The sequence below is a fragment of the Mobula hypostoma genome, chromosome 22 (assembly GCF_963921235.1).
Source record: "Mobula hypostoma chromosome 22, sMobHyp1.1, whole genome shotgun sequence".
NCBI classification, from domain to species: domain Eukaryota; kingdom Metazoa; phylum Chordata; class Chondrichthyes; order Myliobatiformes; family Myliobatidae; genus Mobula; species Mobula hypostoma.
In genome coordinates this window covers 40,608,697-40,627,292 of record NC_086118.1, presented here as the reverse complement: position 1 = coordinate 40,627,292, position 18,596 = coordinate 40,608,697, and the positions used below count along the sequence as shown (strand labels likewise).

Sequence of the window (18,596 nt, the reverse complement as noted above, 5' to 3'; positions counted from 1 at the left end):
ATGACAGAAAATAGTTAGAACCCCAAACCCCTTACTCCCCGCTGCTACACACAAGCAGCAGCAAAGCATCAACCTCCCACCCTCCTTCCCCACCCATTTCTGAACATTGCTAGACTGCATCAAGGACTCTGCCGTTTGATGTCTAATATTCTGTATGTTATTTGTTTGTTTTTTGCCGTTTGCACGGTTTATTCCTTTTTGCACGTTGGGTTCTCAATGTTTTATTGAACGTAGAACATAGAATAGTGCAGCACAGTACAGGCCCTTCGGCGCGCAATGTTGTGCTGACCCTTAAACCTTGCCTCCCATATAACCCCCACCTTAAATTCCTCCATATACCTTTGAACAGGTTCCATGGTGTTTCTTGGCTTCTTGGCTGTCTGCAGGAAGATGATTTTCAGGGTTGCATACTGTATACATAATTGGATAATAAATGTACTTTGAATCTTTGAGTATGATTTGGGGTGTGTAATGTTTCAACCAGTAGTTGTATGGGAAAGAGTTTACCCTTATTACTGATCATCGACCATTAGTATCCATTTTCAATCCACAGAAGCTTGTTCCACTAACAGCAGCAGCAGAAATGCAGAGGTGGGCTCTGTGCCTTGGAGGACACAATTGCAAGATCAAATTCCGGGTGACAACTAATCATGTGCTGATGAATTGTCCTGTTTACCCTTGGAAATGCCTGAAAAATTTACAAAAGGGGACCTTTCTCTTGACGTATTCTCCCTAAAGCAAATCAAAATTCTCTCTCTATATTGGCAGAGATGATCCAAAAGAAAACTATAAAAGACCCCATACTGCCTCAGGCCTACATGGCCGCTCAAAATGGCTGGAATATACGGAGAAATTCCTGCTCCCCCATTTTTACCAGTACTGGGGTGAAATTGCATTTGATGGGAATTGCCTTATGAGGGGATTGAGAGTTGTTGTGCCGTCCAAGCTGAGACCTAGAGTGCTGAAGGAGCTGCATGGGCATGGACAAAATGAAAGCATTGGCTTGAAGCTTTGTCTGGTGGCCTGGGATAGATCAGCAGATCGAGCAGCTGGCCATGCACTGCTTGGGATGCCAACACATCCAGAAGATGCCAAGAGCAGTGCTTCCCCATTCCTGGGAATAGCCTGCATTGCTCTGGCAGAGTGACTCGTGACTCTTCTCCCCACGCCACCCCCCCACCCGGTCAGGAGAGATGTTATCCATAACAGTAAGCGATTAAATCCTTAGGCCTGAATTTAAAATTTACTATGCCGTGGATGTCTATATAGTAGCTGTGTTAGATAGATTGACAGACATAGTATATATCTATCGAATAGACGCTGAAAGGTTGTGTTCCATGACGATCTCTCTCATCAAAACTCTTCTTGGACTTAAAAAAGCAAGGAGGGGTGTTGTGTATTTAATATTTCAGTGATACTGGAATAATGTCAATATTTTGTTAACATAACCTTACAGGTTATATGTAAAAGTATGTGAATGGCATACATCATCACACCACCATGTCACGTGTGCGTGAAAAAATAAAGCCTACACGTTTGTCCCGGTCTCCCCATGTTTTTCTTTCTATTAGTTTTAGAGTTACAAAACATAACACTCACCAATCCTTCCCCCCCCCACCCCCCATTCTTCACCTAATTACTTCAGCTGACTGCAAACTAGAGGAAATCTTATTCCCCTTTAGACGTGAGAAACCGGAGGAAGGAACAGGCTCCAAAGGCCTCTGTTCAAAATAAAAGTTCACTGCTAATTTACTGCAGTACTTTTCAGTCACAGCACATATTCTTGGATAAATGGTCCTATTGATTTTAATCTTTAATGCACAAAAATATTCTCGAGTAGAATATTTCAAAATTTGAAGCTCTGTGAATTCAAAAATTTCTGATTGTAGGCCCAAGTGGCTGTCTTTATTAACAGTGAGAGAGATTGAAAAATGATCTTGTGCTTTCCCAACATGTATGATGAATAAACTCTTCTTGGGCTTCTAGCCGGGTATAAATATTGAATATAATTGATGTTTCGATGACAAACTCCGCCATCTTCATCAGGATGAATTCCTGATGAAGACGGTAGAGTTTGTAATCAAAACGTTGGTTATAATCAATACCTGTACCCAGCTGGAAGCCCACGAAGAGTTTATTAGTGAGAGGGATTGTCATGGGACACAATCTTTCAGCATCTATAAAAATTTTATACATAATATGTGATGACGTTATACAAAAGACCATAGAATATAGGAACAGAATCAGGCCATTTGGTTCATTGAGCCTGCTCCACCATTCAATCATTTTCACATTGTTGTCATTTCCAGAGGAATGTAGGCCAGTTCCACCTTTTCCATTGAATGAACCTCTGTTGCATCCCCTCAATGTTCTTCCTTTAGTAAGAATCAGAACTCTACATATAAACCAAACTCTGCATGTTGTTATATCACTGTAGCATGTCTTTATCGCTCAGATCTACTCAGAATGGTGGATTTATCAATATGTGACCAGGAAAAACTCAGCAATTAAACATGGATTTGAGCACTGATAACCCCAGAATTATCCTGGTGGAGTAAAAATCATTTACACTAAGTGCTATTGCTTTCCATCGCCTTGTGTTATGTGAACACCTCAGGCAGACAGTAGATATGCCCAGTGTTGCTACAGAGACCAAACTATGGCAAATATTTAGTTTTGATGCATCAGGACTTTTATTCGAAGAGCCAACAGTCCTCCCAGCAATATAACTTGTATTTATGTACGAGGCTTTTAATGCCTCAAAATGTTCCCCAAACTCATGGGGACACTTTCTTCAGTTTTGACGTTTAATGTAACTGACAGATCTGGTTTTTTATCAGAGATCTGTTTGAAACTGTCAAGTAGCTTACTCTGGCCACTTGGCCAGAGATTTTGGACTGTCCTGTACACCACACAATCAACTGTATGATTCAACTTATCACAAGATTTTCAGCTGCCTTGTTGCATATTTTATTCGGCTGGATGGAAACTTAAATAATTTTTCACACTTGAACTTTTATTTATTTTTGATCCTGACCACATATCTGTAACTACAAATCAATTCATTTGGATCTCCTGAATGAAGTTGATATCTTCCAAACTCAGTATCCCTTTTCCACTATCTTCAACAAGAGTAACCCTCTTTCTTAAAAAGAAATTTTATATAATTTTGTTTCCTGCCATTCAGGATGGACACAACACTCATTTTGCTTTCCTGCTTTCCCAAGATTGAGTATAGCAACATAGATCTTGTGACATCATTCTGGCATATCTTCCAGAAATGTGAAGAAGTAACACTAGGACATAGACTAGGACTACAGCACAATACAGGCTCTTCGGCCCACAATGTTGTGCCGACCTTTTAACATACTCTAAGATCAATCTAACCCCTCCCTCCTACATAGCCCTCCATTATTCTATCATCCGTGTGCCTACCTAAGGGATTCTTAGATCTCCCTAATGTATCTACCTCTCCCACCACCCCTGGCAGGATGTTCCATGCACCCACCACTCTGTGCATGTAAAAAAAATATTACCTCAGATATCCCTCCCCACTCCCCCATACTTTCCTCCAATCAACATCCTCTCTCATATTATCCGTTTCCATCCATGGGAAAACAAGTCTCTGGCTATCCACGCTTATCATCTTGTATACCTCTATCAAGTTTCCTCCCACCCTGCTTTGTTGCAAAGAACTAGTGGAGGCATTCACAAAATTTGTGTAAAAGAAATTTTAATGAGAGCAGCAATATCTATAAGAGGATTTTATTTTGAAGCAATACTAAACTTCAAGTTGTGTAATGTTTTTAAGAAGACATATGAAAGGAATAGACAAATAAGGCATTGATGTGGTGTATAAAGAGTATTTTTAAGCAATGCTTTTTAATTTTGTGTCCTCCTCATTCAGGTTATGATGAGAAGTGCTGAGCTAACAATTCTTAATAAAAAGGTTTTTAAACCATAAATGCATAAAGGTCCCTTGCCAATTCTATGTAAGACTTAAGGGCAAGAAAGGAATGGAGAATCACTGGAGGGTAGGGGAGATGTAGGGGGAAGGGGAAGTGGGAGATGAAGACAAGTGGAATCGTGGACATAGGAGGGGAGGAGGGGAGTTGATTTCCGAGTGTAAAGATCAGGACGGGATTCTGGAGGGGAATGGTTATTGTGAGGGGGAGGTGGTTGGGAGATGAGGGCAGTGGGTGGGGAGGAAGAGTATGGGAGGGGATGGAGAGAGGAGAGGGAAATTGGTGCAGGAGAATGGGGGAAGAGGAAGGCAATGTTCTGGAGAATGGGGAGGGGAAGTTGGCAATTGAGGATGGTAAAGGGGAGTGGAAGAGTGAGGAAAGGGGAGAAGGTGAAGCAATGTGGAGAATGGGCAAGGGAGTGAGAGATGAGGAAGGAATTGATGAGGTACCTGGGGTAGGTTGGGGAAAGGGATTGAATATAGAGGGGATGCGTCATTGAAGGATGAGGAATGGGGAAGTAGGACAAGAAAATGTAGGTAGGTTGGAGAGAGCGAGGAGTGCAGTAGAAGTAAGAAGCAACTTCTTTAGAAAGGGAAACAGTCTTAAGACCATAAAATAGAGGAGTAGAATTAGGCCATTCAGCGCATCGAGTCTGTTCTGCCATTTCATAGGTGATCCATTTTTCCCCTCAGCCCCAATCTCCGGCCTTCCCTCCCTATCCCCCGCCCCCATAACCTTTCATGCCCTGATCAATCAAGAATCTATCAACCGCTGCCTTAAAGATACATAAAGACTTGGCCTCCGGTGGCCTCAGCAAATAATTCCACAGATTCATCACTCTGTTAAGGCAGTGAATATCCCCGTTAGAGTTGACTTTCATTTATTCACCTTTTGAAATCTGAAGATGACTGTAGGTTACAATACGATATAGACAGGATGCAGAGCAGGGCTGAGAAGTGACATATAGAGTTCAACACAAACGTGTGAAATGATACACTTTTGAAGTTATCCATACTGGTTCAGGAGCCTGTTGGTAGAACTCTCCCCAGTGCTTCTGTAAAAGTTTGTCAAGGTTTTACATGACATACCAAATCTGCACAAACTTCTGTGAAAATAGAGGAGCTGCTGTGCCTTCTTTGTCATGTCATTTACATGCTGGTCCTCTGATATGATAATGCCAAGGATTTTTTTTGTAATTTATTTTTTATTGAAGTTTGTCATCAAACATATATTTCCATAAGATGTATTTCAGATTCTGTACATATATATCATATAGTCATATTTGTCACAAATCTCCACATATTTATCTGAGGTATACACTTATAGAAAGGAGAGGAAAGAAAGAACAATCAAAAGAAGAAAACTATGTACAAAGTAGGCAGTGATCTTTTTTTTTAAACAACATATTCATTGACTTGTGAGAATAAAATCAGGCCTATGAGGTGTTATGTAGTTAAACCATTTTTCCCAGTATAAATCAAATTGTTCTGACTTATGATTAATAGCTGCTGCTATCGTCTCCATTTTGTCCATGTCCATTGTAATTTCCATCCATACATTTAAAGTTGGGCTCTCCTGTGATAACCATTTCCTGGTAAGGGCCTTTTTACCAGCCACCAGAAGTATATTCATTAAATATTTATCTCTTTTTTAACTATTCTTGAGGTATATACCCAAAATATATGGTCTTACTTTCTAAGGGTATTTCACATTTAAAGGTGTCTTGTAGGGCATTATGTGTCCCACTCCAATAGTCTTTGATAACGGAGCATTCCCAGAAAATATGATAATGGTTTGCATTTTGATTTCCACTATTTCTCCAGCAAACAGGGAGGTTACTATCATAATGGGATTTCTGAGAGTGTGTAATAAAATATCTCATCAAGTTTTTCCACCCGAACTCCCTCCATTTCTGTGAACTGGTACACTTGCATTGATACCTCCATATTATTGTCCATTCTTCCTCAGATATTATTATTCCTCCTTCCTTCTCCCATTTTGTTTTAATGTATGAAGTTCAATGTGTTTTAAGATTTGACAAACCCTTATACACACTTGAAATGATTCTACTACCATTGTCTGAATTATATGCTTTTCTAAATAGCTCTATCAAACATGTACTTGCCTTGGTTACATTTTTAACCATCCTATTAACGTAGTCGCATCTGTAAATATCGATAAATATGCCAAGGATTTTAAAGTTACTGACCGTCTCCACCTCTGATCTCCTAATTGAGCATACCTACATGAAGTGTGGTTGCAGGAAAGCAGCATCCCTCGCCAGGGGTCCCCACCACCCAGGACATGCTCTCTTCTCGCTTCTGCCTTCAGGAAGAAAGGACAGGAGCCTCGGGACTCTCAACACCAAGTTTGGAAACAGCTACTACCCCTCGACCATCAGGCTCTTGAACCAGTGGGGATAACTTCACTCACCTTCACTTGCCCCGTCGCTGAACTGTTCCCACAACCAATGGCTCCCTTTCAAGGACTCTTGATCTCATGTTCTCAATAATTATTGTTGCTTATTTATTTATTATTATTATTTCTTCTTTTTGTATTTGTACAGTTTGTCTTTGTACCCTAGTTGGGCGGTCTTTTATTGATTCTGTTATGGTTATTATTCTATAGTCTTATTGAGTATGCCCACGAGAAAATGAATATCCATATTGTATATGGTGATACGTATGTACTTTGATAACAAATTTACTTTGAACCTTCACCTTTTAATTAGGACTGGCTCGTGGACTCCTGGTTGCTTGCTCCTGTAGTCAATAATCAGTTTATTGGTTTTGCTGACATTGAGTGAGATGTTGTTTCTGTTCAACTAGATTTTCAATCTCCCTTCTATATGCCAATTCATCACCACCTTTGATGTGGCTAACAGTAATGTTGCCTGCAAACTTGTATATTACATTGGAGCTGTACTTAGCCATACAGTCATCAGTATGAGAGAATAGAGTTCTGTGTAATAAGGATTCTTGTTTTTTTTCCCGTAGGTCTTTGGCAGTCGGTACAAGCTCTGGTTATAAGCTTTTCTCCCTGGCTTCAGTGGACAGATTAGAAGAAATCTACAGATGCAGTGAGTCTCAGCTTCTTTAATTCTATTTAGTAACATCAAAGAACTGCACATCATGGTTAATTGTTAATGCTTTTGGAAGATTTTTCATATACATCTCTAATGGGCTGAAAATATTGGCATGAAAGTGATGCTAGATTTATTTCTAACATAACGTCAAATAGTTTAGAAATAGAAATTGGGGAGGAAATTATATCTCTACAGAAATGTGATTCTTTTTGTTTTCATTGACGAATAACAAAAAGTGTTTAAGTGCATACTACGCATGCTTTTCAACATGAGTTTTTAATTTCCATAAGACCATAGATACAGGAGCAGAATTCGGCCATTTGGCCTATTTGAGTTTCTCCAACCTTTCATCATGGTTGATCCGGTTCCCCCTCGGTCCCTATCTCCTGCCTTCTCCCCTTATCCCTTCATGCCCTGACTAATCAAGAATCTATCAACCTCTGCCTTAACTATACACAATTACTTGGTCTCCACAGGCACCTGAGGCAATGAATTCCACAGATTCTCCACCCTCTGGCTAATAGACATCAAATGGATGTCGCCCTATTCTGAGGCTGTGCCCTCTGGTCCTAGACACCCCCACCATAGGAAACATCTTCTCCACAACCACTGTATCAAGGCCTTTCAACCTATCGAGTTTCCCCGCCCCACCCCCATTCTTCTAAATTCTAGTGAGTACAGTCCCAGAGCCATCAAATGCGCCTTGTATGATAAGCCTTTCGATACAGGAATCTCTTTTTTTGTGAACCTCTTTTGAATCCTCTCCTATGTCAGCATATTCCTTCTTAGATAAGGGGCCCAGAATTGCTCACAATATTTCCAAGTGAGGGCTCACCAGTGTCTTATAGAGCCTCAACGTTACATCCTTGCTTTTATGTTCTAGTACTCTCAGAATGAATGCTAACCTTGCATTTGCCTTCCTCATCATCAACTCAATGTGCAAGTTAACCTTTAGGGAATCCTGCACAAGGACAGCCAAGTCCCTTTGCATCTTGAGATTTTTGAATTTTCTCTCCATGTTAAAGAATAGTCTACACCTTTATTTCATCTACCAATCTGCACTTCCCAACACTGTATTCCATCTGCCTTTTCTTAACCCATTCTTTGAATCTGTCTCTGTCCTTCTGCAGCCCCTCTTCTTCCTCAACACTATCTGCCCCTCCACCTATCTTCGTATCATCTGAAAACTTGGCCACAAAGCCATCAATTTCATCATCCAAACTGTTGACATACAACGTGAAAAGAAGCGGTTCCAACACAGACCCCTGTCAAATGTCACTAGTCACCGACAGCCAATCCAAAAAGGATCCTTTTATTCCCACTTTTTGCCTTCTGCCAGTCATACAATGCTCTATCCATGCTAGTGTCTTTCCTGTAATACCATGGGCTCTTTTTTTTTTTAGCAACCTCATGTGCGACACCTTGTTAAAAGCCTTCTGAAAATCCAAGTGCACAACATCCACCAATTCTCCTTTGTCTATTTTGCTCGTTATTTCTTCGAAGGATTCCAACAGATTTGTCAAGCAAGTTTTTCCCTTAAGGAAACCATGCTGACTTTGTCCTATTTTGTCATATGCCTCCAAGTACCCTGAAACCACATCCTTAACAATTGACTGAGGTCAGACTAACTGGCCTATAACTTCCTTTCTTCTGCCTCTCTCCCTTCTTGAAGAGTGGAGTGATATTTGTAATTTTCCAGTCCTCCAGAGTCATGCCAGAATCTATTAGTTTTTGAAAGATCATTACTAATGCCTCTACAATCTCTTTATCCACCTTTTTCTGAACCCCGATGTGCAGACCATCTGGTCCAGGTGATTTATCTACCTTCAGACCTTTCAGTTTCCAAGAACTTTCTCCTTAGTAATGGCAACTGCACTCACTTCTGCCCCCTGGCACTCTTGAACTTCTGGAATACAGCTGGTGTCTTCTACAGTGAATACTGATGCAAAATACTTATTCGGTTCATCCCTCATGTCCTTGACTCCCAATGTTACCGCTCCAGCATCATTTTCCAGTGGTCCGATAGCTATTCTCACCTCACTTTTACTCTTTATATATCTGAAGAAACTTTTTCATATTATTGGCTAGCCTACCTTCGTATTCCATCTTTTCCCTCGTTATGACTCTTTAGTTGCCCTCTGTAGCTCCCCAGTCCTTTAACTTGTCATGATATTTGCTCTGTTATATGTCCTCTCTTCTGCTTTTATGTTGGCTTTGACTTCCCTTGTCAGCCACAGTTGCGTCACCCTGTATTTAGAATACTTTTTCTTTGGGATGTATCTATCCTGCACCAGATACTTTAAGATAAGATACTTTATTCTGACTATGTATGTTAAAGCTGGGAGTGGAACAGCAATGTGTTTTAAAACCTTGGGGTCAAATGAGACTGGGTCCAGGGGGTGTGAGGAAAAACATGGAGAAAATATTTGCCTACTTAAACTCCCTAGGAGTGACAACAAATATAAGTGACAGTCATACTTTACAGAGGGTGATGAAACTAGAGGCAAGGAGCTATCAATAGCCTCTTAATCAGAGAAACAGAGTTTGAAGCATCCTGTTTACCTGTTTCCAACAGTGAGTGGTAAGGCAATTTAAATGTTCACGATGGATTAAGTTACACTGTGGCATGTGGCGTACTCTTTTAATTTGATGCTAATGCGTACCACGTACACTTGAGTCTTTAGGCAATATTTTAAAGTGTGGTTTGGTGAATATATGACAGCTTGAGTTTAAGGGTGCGGACAATGGCCCTTTGTATGTAAATTGAGTTTATCAGCCAGTTTGGGCACAGTCCCTTTGGGAGAGGCAGGTGATGTAATGCCATGGATATAAAAAGTCACTTGAAACAATGGGAGACTGGGAGATCGTTTCGCTGAACACCTACGCTCTGTCTGCCAGAGAAAGCAGGATCTCCCAGTGGCCACACATTTTAATTCCACATCCCATTCCCATTCTGATATGTCTATCCACAGCCTCCTCTACTGTAAAGGTGAAGCCACACTCAGGTTGGAGGAACAACACCTTATATTCCATCTGGATAGCCTCCAACCTGATGGCATGAACATTGACTTCTCTAACTTCCGCTAATGCCCCACCTCCCCCTCGTACCCCATCCGTTATTTATTTATATACACACATTCTTTTTCTCTCTCTCCTTTTTTTCCCTCTGTCCCTCTCACTATACCCCTTGCCCATCCTCTGGGTTTTTCCCCCCCTCCCCCTTTTCTTTCTCCCTAGACCTTCTGTCCCATGATCCTCTCATATCCCTTTTGCCAATCACCTGTCTAGCTCTTGGCTCCATCCCTCCCCCTCCTGTCTTCTCCTATCATTTTGGATCTCCCCCTCCCCCTTCAACTTTCAAATTTACTAGCTCTTCTTTCAGTTAGTCCTGACGAAGGGTCTCGGCCTGAAACGTCGACTGTACCTCCTCCTAGAGATGCGGTCTGGCCTGCTGCGTTCACCAGCAACTTTTTTGTGTGTTACTTGAAACAATGTTTCAACATACTTCAGAATTTCAGGGTTTGCTTGAGTATCCTGAAACTCTCCAGGCGAAAGCAAGTCACTGGGGCTGAGGCTGTGGTCTGTAACTAACAGGCTCATGGATCAGCTGTGACTGACTTCCATGCTCTTCAGTTCTGATGTTATTTGCTTACTTTTATTGTTTCCCCCATTTATTTTTTTCTGCACGTTGGCTGTCTGACAGTTTTTTAATGGGTTCTATTGGGCTTTTGTTTTGTGGCTGTCTGTAAGGAGACAAACATCAAGGTTGTATATAGTATACATACTTTGATAACAAATGTACTTTGTACATCAGGAGTGCAAGGGCAATGAAGGGGTTGATTATAATTTCAGAAAATACTGCAATAAAGACATAGTACTCACAAATTTTATATATGTACAAGTGGAATAAAATTTTATTTATAGCTCTCTTCCTGAGAGTTTACTTTCTAGACAATAGCATGTGGAGACCAGATTAAAGTTTAATTTTGTCACATGTACATCAAAAGATACAATCAAGTTGTGTCAAGTGAAGTTTATTGTCATTTAACTACATACATGTATATAATGTATATAACCATTTCATGTATATAGAAAAGAGACTATGCATCTACAGTCCCTGTTTATCATGGGTTCCTCTGACCTTCTGAGAGTTCTCTTCCACCCTTCCCATTATTGGAGAATCCATTCATTAAGTATCAATGCTCCCTAGTAGCTGGAAGAGTGTCAGTTCTAACGTAATGTACCTTTTTAATTGGGCTGAGATCTTATTTGTTTAGCTAAATGCCAGCACCTATGAGGAGCTCAATAGATAAATCAAGAATGCCACGCTGGTACTGGCATTACACAGAAAAAGCTTGACTTTGCTGTTCCTTGAATCTTGTAATTCAATATTTAAATTTTTGTGTGGCTTTTTACAAGCTATGATTGGGTGACCCACAGTAATTTTACTGTTACTTAGGTGTTGCAAAGCAGTCTCAATGATATTACTGACCCCAGAAGAATAATAGTCATGCCTCTTTGCTAATACTCCTACTGCCTCCAAATTCTACTTTTTTGAATTTGACTTATAAATAATGAAATTGAGATTGGGATATGTAAGTCGCAGTTAGTGCCAAACACTGTGTAATCCATCCCAATCTCATAAGAAAAGTATGACTGAACTGCTTGCTTTGAAATGCCGGAGGCAAATACACTGAAATTCCTTCCAGATTCTCTATTCTTTCCAAATATATCACTGAGTTAGTGTGTACATTTAAAAACCCATTGAACATTGAAAGACCCAGGTTGAGTGGACATTGAGGTGAATTTTCCTATAGTAGGGGAGTCTTGGACCAGAGGGCACAGCCTCAGAATACAAGGGTGTCCCTTCAGAACAGAGGTGAGGAGGAACTTCTTTAGTCAGAGGGTGGTGAATCCGTGGAATTCATTGCTACAGACAGCTGTGGAGAACCAAGTCATTGGGTAGATTAAAAGCAGAGGTTGGTAGGTTTTTGATTAGTAAGGATGTCAAAACTTGCAGGAGAATGAGGTTGAGATAAATCACCCATCATGGAATGGCTTAGCAGACTTAATGGGCTGATTGGCCTCTTCCGCTTCTGTGTTTTACAGTTTTATGGTTAATATCTAGGTCTGAAGTTGTACTGGGACAGGAAGGCTTGTTTCGCAATGAAGAACACATGGGAACAGAAACTGGCCATCCTGTGGTTTTGATTTCCACTGGAAACATTCTTCTGAAATGTTTTACCTAATTATTTGTTTCTTAGCTCACAAACCATTAATCAGGTGCATTAGGAAAAACAAATTGCAAAAACAAAGTCAAATAACCGAAACAAGCTAAATCATTGTGATTTGCTTAGCTTACAAAACTGGTTTAAACCGAAGAAAAACAACAGACTGTTGGAGGGACCGAGTGGGTGAAGCAGTATTGGGGAAGGCACCTCCACCCACTAGCCCACCCCTCCACACCCCCACCACCACTACTTTATCATTTCATGTCAGAGACACCTTATGTACAGACACACCCGTGCATAGCATCACTTTATCACTTTATGGACATAAAATCAATGTACATGTATATTGATTGTGTTTTTTTTATTTTTGTGTTCTTTATCTCATTATGCGTTTATTTAATGCTGCATTGGATCCAGAGTAACAATTATTTAATTCTCCTTTACACTGGTGTACTGGAAATGACTTTAAACAATCTTGAAAGGGATGGTCACCGTTTCAGGTTAAGACCTGTATCAGGACTCATGCAGGGTCTTGACCAGAAACATTGATCATCCCTTTGTCTTCACGGCTGTTGCCTGAGATGCTGAGTTTCTCCAGCTGGTTTGGTTTTGCACCATATTCCAACATTTGCAGTCTCTTGTGTCACTGCTTTAAAAATAACTAAATTACTCAGAATCGGTGGTTTTTGTGTCTTGGAAGAAGCTACTGAATAGTAAAGCTTGTTCATGAAATTGCATATTTCCAAATGTTTCCCTTTTCCTGTTTATTCAATAGCTTGGATTACTTTAGGTAAAATTGATTGTGCTATAACATATTTCTATACTACAAAATTGGTGGGTAAAGTACAATTGATGGATAAGAAAACATTTTCATTATGTGGGCAACATTAGCTATAGTGCAGTCACGGTCAGGTAAACCTGTTTAAATCTTTGCTTTGAAGGATTCTGCTATAATGTGAGTTTTCAAAACAAAAGGTTGCCTGGGAATGTAACCATTGTGTTGTAGCAGAGTTAACTGTAGCACATTTTCTTGTTATTGTGAAGATTGAGGCAAATTCTTAATGCCGGAGTGGAGCAGCATCAGTGTTTCTTTAGGGCTGAACGAGTGGCACCCTGTGGAAAGGTATGGACATCTGTGAAAACCATTCAAAATGGGGGCGACACGGTTGGTGTAACGTTTTCACAGCACCAGCGACCCGCAGTTCTCTGTAAGGAGTTTGTATGCTTTCCCAGTGACCACGTGCTTTTATTCTCAGTGCTCCAGTTTCCTCATACGGGGTAGTAGGTTAACTGGTCACATGGGTCTAATGGGGTAGCACCAGCTTGCTGGGCCAGAAGCGCCTGACACCAAGCTGTATCTTTAAAAATAAAATTTGGACTGGGAGCCAGTTATGTATTAGTGAATGGAGGTGTGATGGGTGTTACGTACCCCGTAACGGGGTTGCCAAACCAGCAGAAATGGACCACTTAGTTGGAGTCTGGATTACTGGAACTAAGAAAGTTTTATTAAAGAAATAAGCAACACAGTACTCTAATAGTAAGGATATAAATGCAACAGGTTAGCAATGAATAAACACACATGTACACGGAACTATGATAATAGGATCAATCAAGCTCTATCGCAGTCTAGGGGTAAAATGATCAGTCACAAGTAACACAGAGTTCAGTTTAGTTCAGTTCGCAGTAATCGCCGTCGTGCCGTTGGGGGCGGGGGGGAGAGAGAGAACGAATGAATATGCAAATCGGATTCTAAACAGACCTTCGATATTCCTCACAGTTAGCTTTCGGGCAAGCCCGTTGTAATGTCTTCTGAGGTCACTGACTGTGACCCCTCCGTTCCAGATACGATCGTTCTTCTGCGGTGAACCCGGCACCCAGGCAAGGGCGGACACACACACCGGGTTCCCGCCCGACCGTATCTTTCTACCCTGTGCGTCTATGGCTGGTCCTGCAACCAGACCTCCAAAACTCCGACCGACTTGTGGGGGCACACCGCTTCCAGGGTCTCGTTACCTCGTGGTGTCGTGTGTCTGTTGCCTTAGCGAACCTGTCCCTTTTTATCCCCCTGCTGGGGTATCGCCTGTCCATCAAACTTCAAACAGTTCAGGTTCAAAGCAACTGGTCTCTGACAATACTCGGAACTGTGTCTCCTCTTCGTTAATCCCTCTCGTCTCTCATTAACATTCTGAATGTTCCCTCATTGTCCTCTTACTGGCATCAATCTTCTGATAACTGGTTCTTTTGTCACATGGGTGAATGTGGTTTGTTTCAGTTAGGATATCACAAGCAGAATGTTGCATGGGTTATAGAAAGTGGAATATGGAGAATAGGGGGTTGGGAGGAAAGTGTTGGAATAATTATGTCCAATACAGGTCCCAGCAACAAATAAAGTAGAGACTGGGACAGTTTTGAAGAAATGGAAGTTTTTGTGATGGTGAAGAGGTTGGACACTCCTCTTAGGTATTTAGACAGGATAAGAGGTTCAGTTGTTGCTTAGACCAACATCAGAATGGGGAAGAGGTGTGATCGAAGTGACCTTGACCGTGGGATGATTGACGGTGGTTTGAGTATCTCCAAAAGAAACGGCTGGTCTCCCGGGATTTTCACGCACAAGTCTCCAGAGCAACCTTTCTCAACCTTTTTGCCCTGGAGGAACCCTTGAAATAATTTTCAGGTCTCAGAGAGCACCTGCATAAGAATTATTATATCTAGGGCTCACAGTACATTAACATGATCAGTAAGTTGTAGATATAATAATCCAAAAATAATTGTCAATGCCCTTTTGAATAGAGAATGAATTTTTGGCCAACCTTTCTTGGAAAAAAATCAGATAGTTGAGCTTAGCTTACCTTTCCTGAAATTATTCTTTCCTTCTCTTTCATAAATTTTAAAATCTTATGAGGCAAAAATAATAAATTTCTGAATTCCGGCTTTGTGGCAAAAGAAAAGCACAACAGCGTTCCTTCTACCTCAGGTGACTGAAGAAGTTCGGCATGGGCCGCCAAATTCCCAAGACCTTCTACAGTGGCACCATTGAGAGCATCCTGACTGGCTGTACCGCCACCTGGTAAGGGAACTGCACCAACCTTGACCACTGGGCACTGTAGAGAGTGGTATGGACAGCCCGGCACATCTGTGGATATTTGAGACTTCTATAGCAGCAGGAGTAGAAAGAAGGCCTGGTAGATCATAAGGGACATCAGTCACCCCAACCATAAACTGTTTCAGCTGCTTCCATGTGGCAAACTCTACCACAGCATTAAAGCCAGCACCAACAGATACAGGACAGCTTTTTTCTACAAGCCATTAGACTTTTAAATTAACATGTCAGTACATTGCAATAGAGTCATAACACAAAGACTTTTTACTCTCTCACATTGTGGGATGGATGCAAGATTTAAATAAATTCTAATTCTGGGTCAAATTTGATAAAAGCACACATGGATTTCATCTTCAACTGAAATGAGACAATTTCTGTCCTTGCTATTGATGCTTGTTAAACAAAAATAAGCTTGCTCACACATGTAAGAAGTTGAAAACTGCAGCAAAATGTTCATTGCTTTCCTTTGAAGGGCAGGATACTCTTCTTTCATAGAAATCCAGAACTTGTCCAGGGGCAGGTCAGTAAATCTCATCTTGAGTGTGTAATCAGAGTGCAGCTCACAAAGTTCTTCCTCTACTCTCAAAGTAAAGCTGTCAGGCTGAGCAGAAGATTCAGAGAAAGGGTCCCTCAGCCAGTCATAGACTTGTGTTGAAAGGGAGGAAAAATACTGCTCAATCTTGTTCTGCAGTTCTTCCAGGTGGTTTTCAATAAGACTCAAGACTTTTCTGATATCCCTCCTCACTCTCAAGCCCAAACAGAAGTGGAAACATTTCAAGATTTCCTTTTGCAGCATGATTTTTCCAAAGATACAATTTCCTTTTAAATCCAAGAATTTTGTCACTTGAAGTCAAGACATTTTCTCCAGGGCATTGCAGAGACTTGTTCAACTGGTTCATAGGATGAAAAATATTTGCTAAGTAGGCTAATTTCTGCAGCCATTCTTCATCTTCAAATCGCTTAGCAAAATCTGGCCGACTATTTTCTTGGAAGTACCTTTCAGCTCAAACACCCCGTTGCAAACTCTTTCTCTGCTAAGCCACCGGATTTCTGTATATAGCAGGAGTTTGGTGTGCTCTTTGTCCAAGTTTTCACACAGTTTTTTAAACATTTTCGAGTAAACTGGTCTTAAAGCTACTAAATAACTTGCTTCCTGAGTCTTTACTGACTGTGACTTTATTTTCAAAAGCTTTGATCTGTTTGTTTTGAAATTCCAATAGTCATTTAAAATAATCAGCACTTTTATTTGTCATATGGCTGTGATTTGTAGTTAATTGTCTTTTCAATTTTGCCGGAGCCATTGCTACATTTGTAAGTTGTTTGCCACAGACTAGGCACAATGGAATAGGACAAATTAGATCACCAGTCCATGTAAAACTCATTGGATAGGCAGCTTTCATTGTAAAGATGTGGTACCAGCTGATTATTTCAGATCCGTCCACTGCTTTTGTCTGCAGGACCCAGAAGAGGCTGGTGGACTTCTTCTGGGGCAACAGGAGGCGTTGGGTCTCTGCTGCAGTCCTGTGTCTTCTGATCGCGGAGGGCGGTCTGTCATTGGTGTGTGTGCGCACCCAGCTGGAGGCTCCCCACCTCAGGGCGCAGCAGAGATACCTGCATAGTGACCACCCTCCGAGATGGCATGCGCTGGCGACGCACTTCCTCCGCCAGGGATGTTGCCTGCAGGAGGACATGTGGCTTCCCCAGTGGACAGCATCAGCTGCGCCACTTTGAGGGGACTGCCTTACTTTTACCGAGAGCTGTTGAGGGGCTTGGGGGTCTAGCCTCATCCAGTCAAGGGGCTCCTACGCCTTTGGAGGACGGTGCTCTAGCTGCGAGGGGGACTCGTCTGCATTCTATCACGCTGGGTGGTCCCCATCCTATCATGGTGGGTGTCAAGCGGACCGGTTCCAGCTGCACCACCACCTGACGGGCCGGAATTGCTCGTCAGTAGCAGACCTCGGGATACCTCACGGGAGAGGGTCCTGCGTAACTTGAGCCTTCTCGCAGGAATGCCTACTGTACCTTTCCACGACTCTCCAAAGCGTTTCTTGTACGGGCTGCTCTTGCACACCTTTCAATTCTTTGCCTTCGTTTGCCGATCAGTCTCGCCTTAGCGGGACTGTTTTACCATCTGGCAGCGGAGGAGGTCCCCCGGGGAAATCTCCTTATGCAGGAGTCCTGCTCCTGTACATTGGGGATCTGGGGTGGGAGGTATTGCATAGGGCAGTACCGTGCAACAGGTCTTTAAGCAGGTTCACTGACGCCCTGTCCATCTGTCCATTCTGTGGCTGGGAGGAGTCAGTGTACCACGCTTATATGGAGTGTGAGAAGCTGCAGCCCCTGTCTGAGTATCCGAAGGGGCTGCTGCTCAGGTTCTGGCTACACTTCAGCCCTGTGCTTGTCATATACGAGCACTCGGTACGGTCACCAGGAGGCTTGCTCCTGGCCCTGGTCAAGAGGGCCATTCACAGGTCCAGACAGTGGAAAGTCGAGGGCTCTGCCAAGGCCGACTGCCTGCCCCCTTTCCGAGGATACGTTCATGGGGAGGGAGAGCATGAGGTCACAATTGGTACAGTGGGCGGTTTCTGGGAGTGGTTGGCCACCCAGAGAATTGATGGTTTATAAACAGTAGTAATCATATTTTAATTTGAATGTATTCAGTCTTAACTTAATGTTGATACTTTGTGTGTTTGTGTGTAAATAAACTTGTATAGTTTTGTTAAAAAATACAGACTTTTTTTGTGTCTGTTTTTGCACTAGTGCAGTGAAATGACTCAGAAGATTGTAATTGTTCAGCATTGACCTTATCAGAATTGTCCGTAGCCCTAACCTAGAATACTCCTCTTCAAAAGTCGCCACACTGCACCAACTTCAGAATGAAAATTTTTCTCCAATTTTTCTACTATGCAGGTAGAGTTTGTTCACTCTTATAATTCAGTTGGCAGTGCACAAGGGGAAGTTGGGGGAGGTAATTCAGGAAGGAGAGGCTGATGTCACAGCCCAAGTTGGGCAAGTCCACTCAATGCTTGGAAAATGCACTTGACGCTCCTCATCAGCTTACCGTCCTCCCGTCCATATGATACAGCGCTCAGCATCAGTCTATCGTCCTCCCCTCCGTGCAATACAGCTTTCACTATCAGTCTACCGTCCTCCCCTCCGTGTGATACAGCTTTCACCATCACCCTGTCGTCCAGCCCTCTGTGCAATACAGCTTT

The 18,596-nt window shown here is 42.0% G+C and overlaps 1 protein-coding gene across 1 annotated transcript in view; it reads left to right on the top strand.

Moving 5' to 3' along the window:
• The window catches only part of wipi1 (WD repeat domain, phosphoinositide interacting 1), a 113,928-nt gene that overhangs the window by 5,759 nt on the left and 89,573 nt on the right, over positions 1 to 18,596 (top strand). Inside the window, exon 2 of the mRNA XM_063074509.1 lies at positions 6,962 to 7,044. Within this exon, the coding sequence (XP_062930579.1) occupies positions 6,962 to 7,044 (83 nt within the window). The remainder of the gene's footprint in view (positions 1 to 6,961; positions 7,045 to 18,596) is intronic.